Source organism: Otolemur garnettii, unplaced genomic scaffold, assembly GCF_000181295.1.
Source record: "Otolemur garnettii isolate 467f Iridium unplaced genomic scaffold, OtoGar3 scaffold00012, whole genome shotgun sequence".
In the NCBI taxonomy this organism is placed as follows: domain Eukaryota; kingdom Metazoa; phylum Chordata; class Mammalia; order Primates; family Galagidae; genus Otolemur; species Otolemur garnettii.
Window position 1 is genome coordinate 15,131,404 of NW_003852407.1, and position 14,882 is coordinate 15,146,285.

At 38.9% G+C, this 14,882-nt stretch overlaps 1 protein-coding gene across 1 annotated transcript in view; it reads left to right on the forward strand.

The window, feature by feature from the left end:
- Positions 1-14,882, forward strand: part of TPGS2 (tubulin polyglutamylase complex subunit 2) — a 23,854-nt gene that overhangs the window by 3,237 nt on the left and 5,735 nt on the right. The window contains exons 2-4 of the mRNA XM_003784737.3: positions 5,644-5,723; positions 9,610-9,697; positions 12,018-12,146. Of these exons, the coding sequence (XP_003784785.1) occupies positions 5,644-5,723; positions 9,610-9,697; positions 12,018-12,146 (297 nt within the window). The remainder of the gene's footprint in view (positions 1-5,643; positions 5,724-9,609; positions 9,698-12,017; positions 12,147-14,882) is intronic.

Consider the following 14,882-nt stretch of genomic DNA (forward strand, 5'->3'; position numbering starts at 1 on the left):
GAAAAAAGTTAAAGACCAAAGTAATGAGAAGACGTACCATTTTTATGGATTAGAATAGTTAACATTGTTAAAAGCCGTTACTTACCAAATTGATCTACCAATCTGGAATCTGCAATTCCTATGAAAATCTCAACAGTTTCTTTTGCAAAGGTTGACAAGTTGTTTTAATCCTAAAATTAACATAGAAATGCAAGAGACTTAGAATAGCCAAAACAATGTTGGAAAAATGTTCCTCTTAGATTTTACTGTTTCAAAAACTTACTGGATTTGGGATGATGAAAGAGTTCTGGAGGTGGTTATACAATGTGAATATACTTAATGCTACTGAACTGTATACCTCAAAATGGTAATTTTTTTTTTTTTTTTTTTAAAGACAGGGTCTTCTTTCTCTGTGGCTAAGACTAGATAGAGTACAGAGGCATACTCATAGCTCACTGTAACCTTAAATTTCTAGGCTGAAACAATCCTTCTACCTCAGCTTCCTGAGTAGCTGGGACTACAGGCTTATGACACTATGCCTAGCTAATTTTAAAATTTTTCATTGAGACGAAGTCTCACTGTGTTACCTAGACTCGTCCTCAACTCCTGACCTCAGGCAATCCTCCCATCTAGGCCTCCCAAAGTACTGAGATTGCAAGTGTGAGTCACCATGCCTGGCCTAAAACAATAAATTTTATGTATGTTTTACTACAACAAAATTCACTGAAAAGTTACAGTAATCTTCAGAGTGGCACTGGCATAAAAATAGAAATTAGATTAATGGAATGGGATTGAGATACCAAAAATAAACCATCACATTAATGGATCATTGATTTTCAACAAGAATGTCAAGATTAAGGGGAAAAAACAGGCTTTCCAACATGACTCTGGATATGCACATATAAACGAATGATATTGGACCTCTTCCTCAAATTACATATAAAAATTATCTCCAAATGGATCCTGTATGTTAAAATGATAAAACTCTTGGAAGAAAACCTAGGCCATAGGTTTTGAAGTGACCTTGAACTAGGCTCTAGATTCTAGACATGAGACAAAAAGCACAAGCAAGAGTGAAAATGGATTTCATCAAAACTAAAAATATTTGTGTTTTCAAGTATACTATCAAGAAAGTGACAAGAGAGTCCACAAAAGAGGAGAGAGTATTTGCAAATCACACTGAAGAAAAGAGACTTATAGGTGGAATCTATAAAGATCTCCTACAACTCAACAGTAAAAGACAAATCCAATTATAAAGAATCAGGGTAGACATTTCTCCAAGGAAGGTAAACCACTGGCGAATAAACACATGATAATTATTAGGGCAGTGCAAGTCAGAACTATAATGTAATACCACTTCGCACCCAGGATGGCCATAACAAAAAAGACAGACACAGATGGTGGTTGTGCTATGGAGAAATCATATACTGCTGGTGGGAATCTAAAGTGGCACAGCAGCTTTGGAAACAAATTTGGCATTTCGTCAAAGGGTTAAACACACAAAAAGGTTAAACATACAGTTACCATATGACCCAGCAGTTCCATTTCTACTACATACCCTGGAGAAATGAAAACATATTTACATGCAAACACTTGTACACAGTGTTTATAGCCCCATTATTCATAAGTGAAATGTGGAAACAACCCAAATGTCCAGCTTCTGATGAGTAGGATATGCAAAATGTGGTATATCTACGTAATACAACATTACTCAGCCATATGAAGGAAGTAGTGAGAGTTGCTACAACATGGATGACCTTGAGAGCAAAGGGAAAAAAGCCACATGTTGTATGAGTTCATTTATATGAAATGTCCAGAATAGGCCAATCTGTAGAGAATGAAAATAGATTAGTGGTTGCCAGGACCTGGTGGGAGAGGAGATGGCTAATAGGTGCAGGGTTTCTTGGGGGAGGAGGGGCGGTTAGGATGCACAGCTCTTAATATATAATACTAAAAAACCACTGAATTGTACACTTTAAAAGAGTGAACCTTATGATCTGTGAATTATGTCTTAGAAGAGCTATTTTTTAAAAGAATTCTAAAACAATCCTATACGAATTCCTGCTGTGATCCCCAAGACTAAAACTAAGGAGATATCACACTTTCATCATTTTATGTTAAAAGGCAAAAGAAATTATCCAGGTGGGCCCAATATTCACATGAACCCTTTAAAATAAGCTTTTAACAGGGAAGTCAAAAAGATTTGAAGCATGAAAAAGATTTGTTATGCTATTGCTGACTTCAAAATAGGTGACAGCATGTTACAAGGAATACAAGTGACCTCTGTAAACTGAGAGTGGCCCTAGCTGGCAGCAAACAAGGAAATGGAGACTTCAGTCCAACAACCAGAAGGAAGTGACTTCTATGAATTAACTATTTCTGAATCTCAGTTTCTTGATGTTTATTTTTTTGAGACAAAGTCTCTGTCACCTAGGCTAGAGAGCAGTACATCATCATAGCTCACTCAGCCAACTTCTAGTCTCAAGCAATCCACCTGCCTCAAGCCTTCTGAGTAGCTGGGACTACAGGCATGTGCCACTGTATTAGGCTAATTTTTATATTTTTAGTAAATAAGAGGTCTCACTCTTGCTCAGTCAGTCTAGCTTTGAATTCTTGACCTCAAGTAATCCTCCCACCTGAGCTTCCTAAAGTGTTAGGATCATAGGCAAGAGCCACCATGCCCAGATTCTTCCCTTATCTTAAAATGAGAGTAGTGATACCTGCTTCACAAGATTGTTGAAACATTAAATAGGATAATGCATGCCAATTCCCTGTAACAGAGCATTATATAAATGGGATGTATTGCATGCCATTCTCTTCCTTATCCCTCATACCTCCTTCCCACTAATGCTGAAGTACAATACTGGATAGAGAAGTCTCTATAGCAGATACTTCCTAAGCAACTTGTTATCTGAAAGTTATTAGAGTCAAAATGCTGACCAGTTAGCCTATCATGAGAGTATTTTAAGCTGAAGTATGATATAACCCCATCGGTAGTGGCATCACAGTAGTTCTGTCTGAGCCTATAGCCCTTCCATATAAGTCTATTATAAATAGTAAATAATTATATGTCTCCTCTTGCAACCTTAAGCACCATACAGCCTATGAGTGTAGTCAGATGATGTCACTATACAACCACCCAGATCGTTGGTAAAGAATTCTGTATTCTCCTGTCCTAGTGCAAGTGGAGTGGTAGATTATTAAAATTAAAGATAGGATAATCAGCAAAGGAGTATCTAGCAATTTAGTGCATAAGCTTCCTTTTTCTCAACTAGACCCATGCTTAGAATCAAAGAATTGGCTTTGTGGGTTAACCTCTCAGCCTTGATGTCCTTGTCTGTAAAATGTGAATAGTATTTATTATTCACTGTCTTGGCTTGGGTATAACAGTGCCAAATGGTACCACTCCTAAAGGGATAGACGGCATCTTTCTTCTCCACGAGTCAGGGACAGGTTTAATGGCTGGAAGCTCACAGTACTTTTCCACCACAGTGACAGGCTTCCCAGTATTTTAGAAAGAACATTCAATAGAAAGCAAAAAAATTGTGTAACTGTGTGGTACTTTCATTTTTCCAAAGCACTTTCATTTCTGCTTCCTCAAATTCCCCTAATCAAGGTAAGTATCATTACTGACGGGAAGTGAAGAACCATCTGAGGTCACACAACAACTAGTCAATTCATAAGACAAGACTAGATCGAGTTCACATTGATCAGTTCCTATATTAAGCTATTGGTGCATCCCAAGATTTCCATTTTCTGACAAGTTGGAGGAAACTTTATGATGCATAAAAAGGATACTGGCCTAATTATAGAAATCAGTGAACCAGATAAAACTACAAGTCTCTTGCCATATTCCTAGAGATTTAAAAACTCAATACATTTCTCTATCTATACTATTCCAAGGTCTCATAATAAATAACCAAGATACATTGAAAATAGAATGTAAGTATAAATGTGTTGCTTCAACTCTACATGAGAATGGGTTGGCATATCAGGGAAAGCAGAGATCACTGTAGGGAACAGTTTCATGGAGGAGGTAGAAGTTGAGTATGTCTTTAAAGTATGGGTAGGATTTGGGTAGATGAACAGAAACATGGACACATTTGAGTATGAATATCAGGAAAGGGATATAGCATAATTGAATATGTGTACAGAGTTGTGTTTGGGGGGACAGAGGGATAGAGGCCATGAGGAGACTGACCCTACTGAAACAATATTTGGACTAGGAGATAGAAGACAAAACCCAAAATGTTTAAGGCCCTTATCATCCTGACCACAGGAGAACTGAACAGGATTGGATAGGAAACAAGCCCAGCTGTGGGCAAGATCCTCTGGTAGTGTCCTGAGGATGGATCGGGGAGGGAGAGAGAGTTTGTGGCTATGATTTCATCAAGGCTTGCTGTGACTGTGGTAAAAACAGTGATGTCAGTGGGACTAACCAACATGGTTTCGCAAAGTGAAAGAGTGGCTAGCCTTTGTATGTATTAATTTCCTTGGGCTGCTGTAAAAGGTACCACATACTGGGTGGCCTAGACCAACAAAAATTATTCTCTCACAGTTCTGGAGACCAAAAGTTTAAAATTAAGGGGTCAGCAAGGTTGTGCTCATTCTGACACTGCTAGGAGAAGAATACTACCTGGCCTCTTCCTGGTAGTTTGCCAACATTCTTTTGTGTTCTCATAGATATATTACTCTAATCTTCTATCTTCAGGTGGCCATAGCCTTTCTGTATGTGTCTCTTCACATGGTGTTCTCTTTATAAGGACGTCAATCACGTTGGACTAGGTGTCTACTCCAGTATGACCTCATCTAAATGAATTACTTCTGCAGTAACCCTATTTTAAAATAAGGTCCTATTTTGAGGTACTGTGGATTAGGGCTTCAAAATACCTTTTTATAGGAGGGACAGAATTTAATATCATACCTTTTATGACAAATTTTATGTCATAGATAAAGAACTTCAAACTCTTGAATCTATGTGGCCACAGACAGGAAGGAAGTATTGAAATCTGTTGTATTCCAAGGCAGCCTCTTTTTTACCTCAGACTAGAGGGTAGAACACAGTTCCACAAAGAGGTAAACCACATTATTTGGAGACATTTTTACTGACTTTATTCTCAGTATATTTCTAGATGGAATTCATTTTTCATATTAGCCTACCTTTTAAATCCTAGACCTCATATAGTAGAAGAGGTCCAGGATGAGTTTTATTTAGAAGAAAAAATTCCATGAACTTCCTTTCATTCCGTGTCAATTTTATGTTCAGAATGAGTTTTATTAGGAAGAAAACTTAGCAAGCAAGTTTTATGTCTTTGAGGTGCCACCACTGTATAGATTTAGCACACTGAGAAGTTCAGTGTGCAGTCACTAGGAATCTGGAGTTTTTTCTGTTCTTTGTTCAACAAGATAAATGACTGAGCAGTGATTGAGTATAGACCACATTCTGTTGATATCCCCTTTACCAGGTGGATTGTATTGTGCTAGGTATGGGACTGGGAGCCTTTCAAAGACCAACGCGTTCTTTGTGTTCATCACAAGGATAATAAATTCTTGTTGGGGGACTGGATGTTCCTTGAGCAGTCATCAACTATTAACCAATATCTAGAGTAGCAACGTGTGAGAATGATCCACTTGCAACTCTACCGAGTCTTTTTCCTCTTGCAGAATCTTCCCCAGGTGTGACAGAAGTGACCATCATAGAAAAGGCTCCTGCTGAACGTCATATGATTTCTTCATGGGAACAAGTAAGTGTTGCCATGTGGAATCCTTACCTCTCAATAAAGAGGTCAATTTAATGCCTCTAAAAGGGAAAGATTAGGGGAGGAAACCTCTTCTTATCACATGCCACAGCTGCCTTCAAAGTAAAGTTCTCCCTTTACTCTGTTACTGTTCAGGCCACTTAATACTTCCTTTCATTCCATGTCAGTTCCCCAGCATGGAGTGTCTCCCTTGAGCCCCACTATCCTATGGGTACAGTAGACTTTGAAGTTGTGTACAACAAAGCTATAAATCCAGGTAGGAAAGGAAAATACTAAGCATCATGCTAATCAGAATATAGTTAAATGTTGTAGATAACTGTTAACCAGATCAAAAGCTAGTGCTTTCCAATCCTCCTCTGAACTTTAATTCCTTTATTCAATAAAAGTTTCAAGCTTCTAAAGTGGGTCAGGCATTGTGCTTGGTATTGAGCCCTGGCAATTCAATGGTAATTTCTTAAAAGGCACTGTTCTTATCTGTTTATCTTATTGTCTAAGACATAGTGTAGATTGTCACAAGTGTAATTACAAAGTGGACTGAGTCCTATGAAGTATAATCAAATATTTAATATACATTTCCAGTACTAATATAAAGATAGAAATTGTTTAGTAAAGGGAGCATTGTACGGAAGCCTGCCCTAGTCTAGAAGTTGAGAAAAGATTTTCCCACCGAAGCTATAAGAAGTTGTTAACCAGGAAGATGAGATCTAGAAAGAGGCTTTCAACATCTGTGAAGACTTCAGGATAGAAAAGGTTACATTGCTCTCATAGTATCCTGGTGCCAGGAGAACTCTGTTATTATTAAGCATTTCAGTGATATTTCATAGTTGCAGGGTGCTTTCCAATGCTTGATTGGTTAACTCTCCAGTACCCATATAAAAATTCACTTTCCTCCTGGTGAAACTATAGCCCACAGAGACTAAATGATTTGGCAGAATTTCTACCTTCTTTTCAGTCTCACTGTTTTTTACATCCTACCGAGTGGATTCTGAACCTCCTTACAGATCTATTTCTTACATGCTCCTGCTATGAATTTATCATTAAGTGGGGAAGTCAGCCTGTGACACCATGTCCCTAGTTGCCCCCCCAACACACCTCGTGCTCATACTCTGCCCAGTAGCTCCTCCTCAGTCTTCTCCTCTTTGGTGCTTAACTTCCTCCCCCTATACTGGCAGCTTCCCTATAGGGTCTTTTCACCTCTTTAAAAAAATGATTCATGTTTAAGTGACACAAAAAAATTTTTAAAAATAAAACGAAAACACAAACCCTTCAAATTGTGTCTCCCTCTGGCTACTTAGACATTTGTTTCTATGTAGAAAAACTACCTAAATCAGGGGTCAGGAAATGTTTTATTTAAAGGATCAGACGGTAAATAGTTTAAACTCGGTGGGCTCTGCAGTTTCTGCATCAACTCATTTCTTCCAGTGTAGCCTGGAAAGCATTTTCAGTATTGAAAACAGTGGTGAAATTCATGGGCATGACTGTTCAAAATTAAACTTTCTTTTACAAAAATAGGTGACAGGGTGGAGATAGTGCATGGCCATAGTTTACTGACCCCAAGTCTAAATTACTGTCCCTTCCTTCCCTTTGCAGTTACTCTTCATCCTGCCACAGCCTCTCTTTACTACCATTCCTTGAACCCACTCTGTCAGAATCACCCGGGACCTCTTCATTCTAATGCAGTGGTTCTCAACCTTCCTAATGCTGTGACCCTTTAATACAGTTCCTCGTGTTGTGGTGACCCCCAACCATAAAACAATGAAAATAATTTTGTGATTGGAGGTCACCACAACATGAGGAACTGTACTAAAGGGTCGCAGCATTAGGAAGGTTGAAAACCACCACTGTTCTAATGCCTTACTTCACCTCACTTGACATCTCCTGGACTTCTCAGGTTAACCACTCCGCTAGCTCTCTGCTCCCTTGGATCCTAAATTACCATCTTCTCATAACCTTGAGTTATTGGACAGGGCAGAGGACTACTCAAAAGTGGTGCCCTGAAAGCCTTACTCAGAAGAGCTAAAAACATGGTAGGAAGGGACTAAAGCACCACACGCCTGCCCAGCAGTGCCTGGGGTGGAAAGGTCTGTAGCAAAGAAGCAGCGGGGCTTAGGACTGCCAGTCATTTACATTAGAATGACAGTAAAGTCTTAATGTTTCTCATAAATCTGGTTTACTAAACAATTTCATGTTTATGTTAGTATTGGAAACATGTATTAAATATTTGATGACTTTTTTTTCTATTTTTATGGATTTTGGAGAATTTTTTTAAAATGGTGTAATACCAGAATGTGTTTACTAGGTGAAACAAATACCATAATAAATTTATAATTGCTATTACTGGAATTCTTCAGCCTAACTTAAAGATGAATATTGCTTAATAGTCCTAAACTAGAATCTCACAGAATCCCTGTTAAGAGAGGCTGGTAGACAGTACTTTCCTTGTCTCTACCACAAGATGGCACTAGTGATCAAAATCTCAAAGTGGATGCTGGCCTTTTAGGGCACCAGAAAAACCTTGTCAGAACATTGATTACTTCCTGTATGAGGGTTCTGGGGTAGGAGAAAAGTATTCTGTATTCATACTTTTTCTCTTTGAAAATTCAGAGAATGTAGCCCTACAGAAGGCCCTAGAAGCAAGCTCTTAACTTCAAGTAAGAAGATAAATTAGCAGAATCCAAGAATCCAAAAATGACAGGCATTCTCCATTTAATCATCTAAAACACTGCTGAAAATTACCTGCAAACTTGAAACTTTTCCCTCCTCTATAGTTCTTGAAGATGTTGTGGCCACAAATCATAACACTTTCCTAGTATTCTCTCTTCCTGTCAAGCTCACATCCCTTCCTACCTCCAGTGTTTTATAGATGCAGCCTTAGAGTTTATTCTTGAACTTAGACTCACAAAGCTTAAGTGACATGCTCAGGGCTACTCAGCTAATGGCAGAGGTGGAAAGTGAACTCATCATTCTGCTACATTACACTTTCTCACACATTGGGCACCTTGAACTGACAGATTGTATGAACTAAAATAAACTTGATATAATTAGTGGTCAGCATCACATCTCAGTGAGCCACAACTTTGATAAGAGTTATTAACATTTTGCCACTTTGCTTCCATAACTAATATCACCAAGTCACTCTAGGAGGTCCAAGAAGGGAATTAGAGAACTCATCCCTCTGCATCCTCCAGGGTTTGAGTTGGCTAGAGAAGACTGGTTAGGCATTTGCACAGAGGTGAGTTATTTAGAATTTAGGGCTTGCTCCTAGTATCGCCTGAAAGGATACTAAGCTATTTCTTGTGTCTCTCCCCCACCAGTTTGGATGATTTGTTATCCATATGAAATATTTGAATGTAGGCTGTTATACTTTTTTACTTTCTAAGAATTGTCAGAACTATTAGAATAGGTTAATTGCATTAAATGCTCTGGAAATATATACTCTTCATTTTTAAGATGTTCTCATCTGTCCAGTAACTTGTTTTAGAAAATAATATAAAAGAGTCTGAAATTTATGGTAATGACTGATTTGCATGAACATTGTCAGTGTTTACCTAGAAACCCCTCTCTAACCATGTTCTTCTGTCTCCCCTTCAGCTTGTTCCCTCTGAGCTCTTTCTCTGGCTAATTTTGCACCAAGATATCATGGCAGGGCATACCTAGCCTGCTTTATCAGGTGAAGCGAAAAGTAAGGTCAGACTGGTAACTCTGTTTGCAGACACCAGTGCCTCTCTAATAGAATTTTGTAGGTGATTGTCAGAATCGTTCCATTTCAGGGATCAGAAACATGGTAAATCACGTCTCCTGTATCTTGAGGCATAACCCTGTGCCATCTTTCACAGCCCTGACCTAACACTCAGCTGCTTTGTGATTCTAGAAGAATAACTGTACGATGCCTGAGGATGTGAAGAACTTTTACCTGATGACCAACGGCTTCCACATGACATGGAGTGTGAAGCTGGACGGTGAGTTGGATACCTTGAGCATTTCCCTGGCTGAGTTTGGGTGCTCTCAAGTGCCACGTCCAGCAGCTATGATTACCTCCCAGAGCTAACAGATACCATCATTACTTCACCCACCACCACTCCATGGCAGAATCTAACCAATTCAGAACTGGAAGCTCAATTTAGATGATTCCTGTTGGAAAGGGGTAGAGGAAAATATTAATCATTACACAAAATACCTGAGCCACCTCAATCTTAAAAGCCTTAGAAGACTCCACCTTGGAGCACACCCTTCAGAGTAAGTGGCAGCGACAGTCTCCATGGTTGATGAGACAAGCTGGCTTCTCTCTGTCAGGCTTCTTTCATTTGTACATAGTGATGAAGACCTCAGGACTCTAACTCCCAAATTAGAGCCTTTGCTTCTCTCCCTCTCATCACCTCACCCTAAGGCATTAGCTACCTATGTTCACAGGCTACCTTTAGCCTTAAATGTGTCTAGGACAAAACACTTGTGTGCAGATGTGGGAACTCAACTCGGTTCTGATAAGAGATTGCAGGTACTATGTGCACCTAAAAGGCAGAACTTTACATTTGTGTGCAGACTGCTATAAAATTTCATAAGCTAGGAAACCCTAATTTAGCCACTGGAGTCAAGCCCATTTCTGGCACAGATTTCCCAGCCCCACCATGCACCTTTATTGGCTTTGACTCCAGCCGCATCCCCTGGTGTACTTTGGCCTTGGGAAGCACCAAAAACTCCTCACTGCTGCTCCCAAGAATGCAGTGACCTCTGTTGCATAGCACACCTGCAGAGCACACCTACAGAGGGATTTCCCCCGTTCACTGCCTCTGCCTTCTGCCTTTACATCTATGTTCCCTTTTTTGGTGATTCCCAAAGCTTTCCTGTCTTGCACAGCTGACTGGAGGTACTTTTTATAGCTTACTAATAAACATTTAACATTAGCTGTTAGCTTAGACTCATTTCCTTCTGTGGCCTAGAAACCATCCTTGTCTCCAGAATCAGAACCCTCCCATGCAGCTTGGTTGTGGCCTTTCTAGTCTGGAGCAACAGCGATGGGACAAAGACTAGACTTCTGAGTGAAATGGCTCTCCCTTGTCTGCATTATGGAGATAGGCTGGCCCCTTTACAAGCCTGCCTCAAAGAAGAAATGTTTCATGAATATTTTGTCAATGAGTCCCTGTTCAGTAACTTCTCTAATTCGATCTTCCCAATCCCAAGCTTCTCATCCCCATTGTCTTTCCTATTCTTTACTGTGAAGCTTAAATGTGACAGAAAGGCAGCAGAGGCAGCTTCCGATATTTACCTCTTCAGTGGTCTTTTCTTCTTGGATTTTCCATGATACACATACTAGCTGTTTTATTGCCTTCAACCACTTCAGTTTTTTTCAGCAGTCAGATAAGGAAAACTTAATCTTCCTACTCCTATTTATACCCTAATCCCGGAAGACTAAAACCAAGCAAGAAGAATTCCAAGTTATCTTCACTGAGTAAAGGAAAATGACAAATAAAGGGAGAGATACATATATATCACTTATTATGTACTGTGATATAGACCTCAGGATGAAGTCATGTGATATATATATCACATAATATATATATTATATATAATACAATCAAAGCTATAACTCCTTTGGAAACTCTTTATGCAGAATACTGGCTAAATAAGGGAAGAAGCAAGGACAACACTTTTAAGACCTTTACTCCTAGCCAGATGTGGTAGCTCACACCTATAATCCTAGCACACTAGGAGGCCATGGAAGGTAGATTGCTTAAGCTCAGGAGTTTGAGGCCAGCCTGAGCAAGAGTGAGACTCCCATCTCTACTAAAAATAGAAAAAAACCTAGTCAGGTGATGTGTCAGGCACCTGTAGTCCCAGCTACTTGGGAGACTGAGGCATCACTTGAGCCTAAGAGTTTGAGGTTGCTGTGAGCTATGACTCCCTGGCACTCTAACCAGGGCAACAGAGTGAGACTGTATATTAACAACAACAACAACAACAAACCTTTATTCCTTAAACAGGGATCCTAAGACCAGATTTCTTAGTTCTTTTTGAATATTCCTTTTTAAAAATTTCTTCAAGTCCACCCTAATGCATGAAGTGGGGGCTCTTTATCACCCAAGGCCCAAGCTGCTTTTTTTACATGAAAGGTTGGTGTTTAGGGGGCTTACAGTGAGTGATCTTCTTTCCACCTTACATCAGATTCCTTAGCTATGGGCCAGAACAATACCTGGGCTTTGGTTATTTATGCAGAAGACCTTATGATAACCGTTGTAACTAGGTTGTTATGCCATGTAATTCTCCCTATTAATCTTTCTATAGAGCACACCATTCCACTGGGCAACATGGCAATTAATAGCATCTCCAAACTGACTCAGCTCAACCAGTCTTCCATGTATTCACTCCCTAATGCACCAACTCTGGCAGACCTGGAGGATGACACACATGAAGGTATGAAGAAAATGCCAGGGTTGGTATCTTTGTTTTATTTTCAGCACCCAGTTCAGTGCCTGGCACATAGTAGGCACTTACTATTTGGTGAATGCATGAATGCTATAGATTAAACTTAACATATTGGTATCACAGGGATTCAGAGAATGTGACAGTCTAAACACAGCTCCTTTTCTCATCATTCCTATTTCCAAGTTCTTTGTCACTTCCAAGTGAAATGGTTTATCAGTCAAATGGCTGCTAAAACTCATGAGCAACTAAGTGAGTGTAAGAGAAGACTTCTTCAGTCAGAATTGTGTTTGGCTACATGTAAGAGAGATGTAGTATATTTAAGTTAAATAGCATTTTATTTTTCTCATATCAAAAAATCTGGAACTAGGCTGGTATAGCTGCTTGAGAAAGTCAACGATACTATCTCCCTCTTGCTTCTTGCTCAGATTTTGGATATGATTTTCATTCTTATGATTGAGAAGTGTGGGCTCAACCTCCAGGCTTCAAATCTCTGTTCCTGTCAGAAAGAAATAGAGTAAAAGACAAAGGGCAGAAAAACTGGCTGTTCACAGAATCACTCCCTTTTTATTAGAAAAACAATAGTTTTTTTTTTTTTCAGAAACCTCTCCCAGTAGCTATTGGCCAGAATAGGCAAATGGCTACCTACAAGGAAGTCTGAGGAGGTAATTTTAGTTGCACAGTATGGCCTGCACAAGTAAAAGCTAATAGAAGGCTTTCTCTGTCAGTTGAACAAGCAGTTGGAGAATAGTACCAGAGGAATTCAGGAGCAAAGACTGGAGAGTGGTGAGTCCTCAGAAGAGCCTGTCATTCAGAGATCTATGGAATCCCCACAAATGGGAAAAAGGTCATGTTGGCTTCTGGAAAAAGTTTAGAAACAATTACCTGGAAGTACTGGAGAGTAAATAAAAGTAGGCAGAAACTGGAGTGTTATCTACAGTTGGCAGAAGGGAACCACATTGAGTGAGTTTTCTGTTTCTGTAATTTTCACCTAAGGCAGCACAATGCAGGGTTGTTAAAACTTGGTGAGAAGCTACAATCTAGACTTTTGATTTTATCCATCGTTGATATTAGAGACCAGATTTATTCTCACACCTAGAATAATGACAACAATAAAACCCAGAACAAAAAAAAAAATGATTTTTAAGAGACTGGCTATTAACTAACAAAAGACAATGAACTCTGAGCAATGGAAAACAAACAAGATGAACTCTACGATTTCCCTAGCAAATTACCTGGAGAGAGCCTCCAGTCCACAGTGTAGAATGGGCACCCAGGTAGGACCTAACGCACTCCCTGATTAAAGAAGACAGAGCCAAGAGTACAGATAGGTCAGATAGGTCAAGGAAGCTAGAGTTCACAGAACTGAATAACGGGAGAATGCTGCATGAAGAGGGAACTCCAGAGATCTGCAGAGGGTTCTCCTCAATAATTGGTAAACACATGCATTTGAAGAAACTGCTCAAAATGATTACAGGGAACATTGCCCAGTACTCACACAAGACCAAGAATGGTGCCTGTTTCTACCAGGCGGGATGAAAAACCTTATGATTTAAGGGTCTTTTCTTTTCTTTTTTTTACTAAGTCAAATACACATAGATCATGAATACATTCATGCATAGGTGGGACCACACCTATGGAGCATATGACAAGGGTCCTGTCTTGGTAAGGTGGAGAAATTAGCTCTAGATCTTGCCTGACAAATCTTAACAAATTGCTGACCAGTCACAAGTTACTGGTAACATGAAAATTGTCAGTCAACAAATATGTTAAGATAGCAACTATTCCCTGATTCATTTCTCCCAGTCTCAATTCCCCTTTGTCCCAAATTCGGCCTCGTTTATTCTTTTTCCCCTCTTGTCTCTCAGCTGCTTATAATACAGAATCACTTAGCCCCTCTAATACCTTAACACCTTGTTCACTATCACTTTTACACAGAAACTAGGTTACTGGGTAACTCATTACTGGTTAGCTGTATGTTAAGAGCAAAGCTCAAATTATCTATTTGCAAGTAACTCAGTGGTGTCAAAGAACAGAGCTCAAGAATATTTACAGAAATACAAGAACATCCAGCACTCGCAATAGAAAATTAATAATTTCTGACAATCAAAGATTACCAGGCACACAAATAAGTAGAAAAATACAACCATAGTAAGGAGAAAAATGGATTAATTTAAACCAATCCAGCAGTGACACACATTTTAAAATTATGTTTATCTTTGTTTTATTGGTGGAAAAAAATTAGCATGTATGGACATTAGAAGTTTTAACTGTATTGTATTTATCAAAAAAGTACAGACTTAGAAGATATATGTGTGTGTACATATATAATTTATATAGCCCAAATTTAACTTTCAGAGATGAAAACAAGTTTCTAAGGTAAAAAATACACTAGGTAAGATTAACAGTGGTTTAGGCATCACAGAAGAAATGATTTGAGAACTTAAAAGCATACCAGCATAAACTAAATGACACAGAAAGAAAAAAACATATTTTTAATGAAAAGAGTATCAGTGAACTAAAGGACAAAAATGGTATAATATATATGTAATTGAAATTCCTGAAAAGAAAAGGGTTAAGGGCCAAAAAATAATAATTGGAAGAAATAATGGCTCAAAAAGTTTGCCAATTTAATGGAAACTATAAACTCACATATCCAGTAAGCTTAGCCAGGAACAAGAAACACAAATGAGAAACACCCTAATCAGCTCAGCGCCCATAACTCAA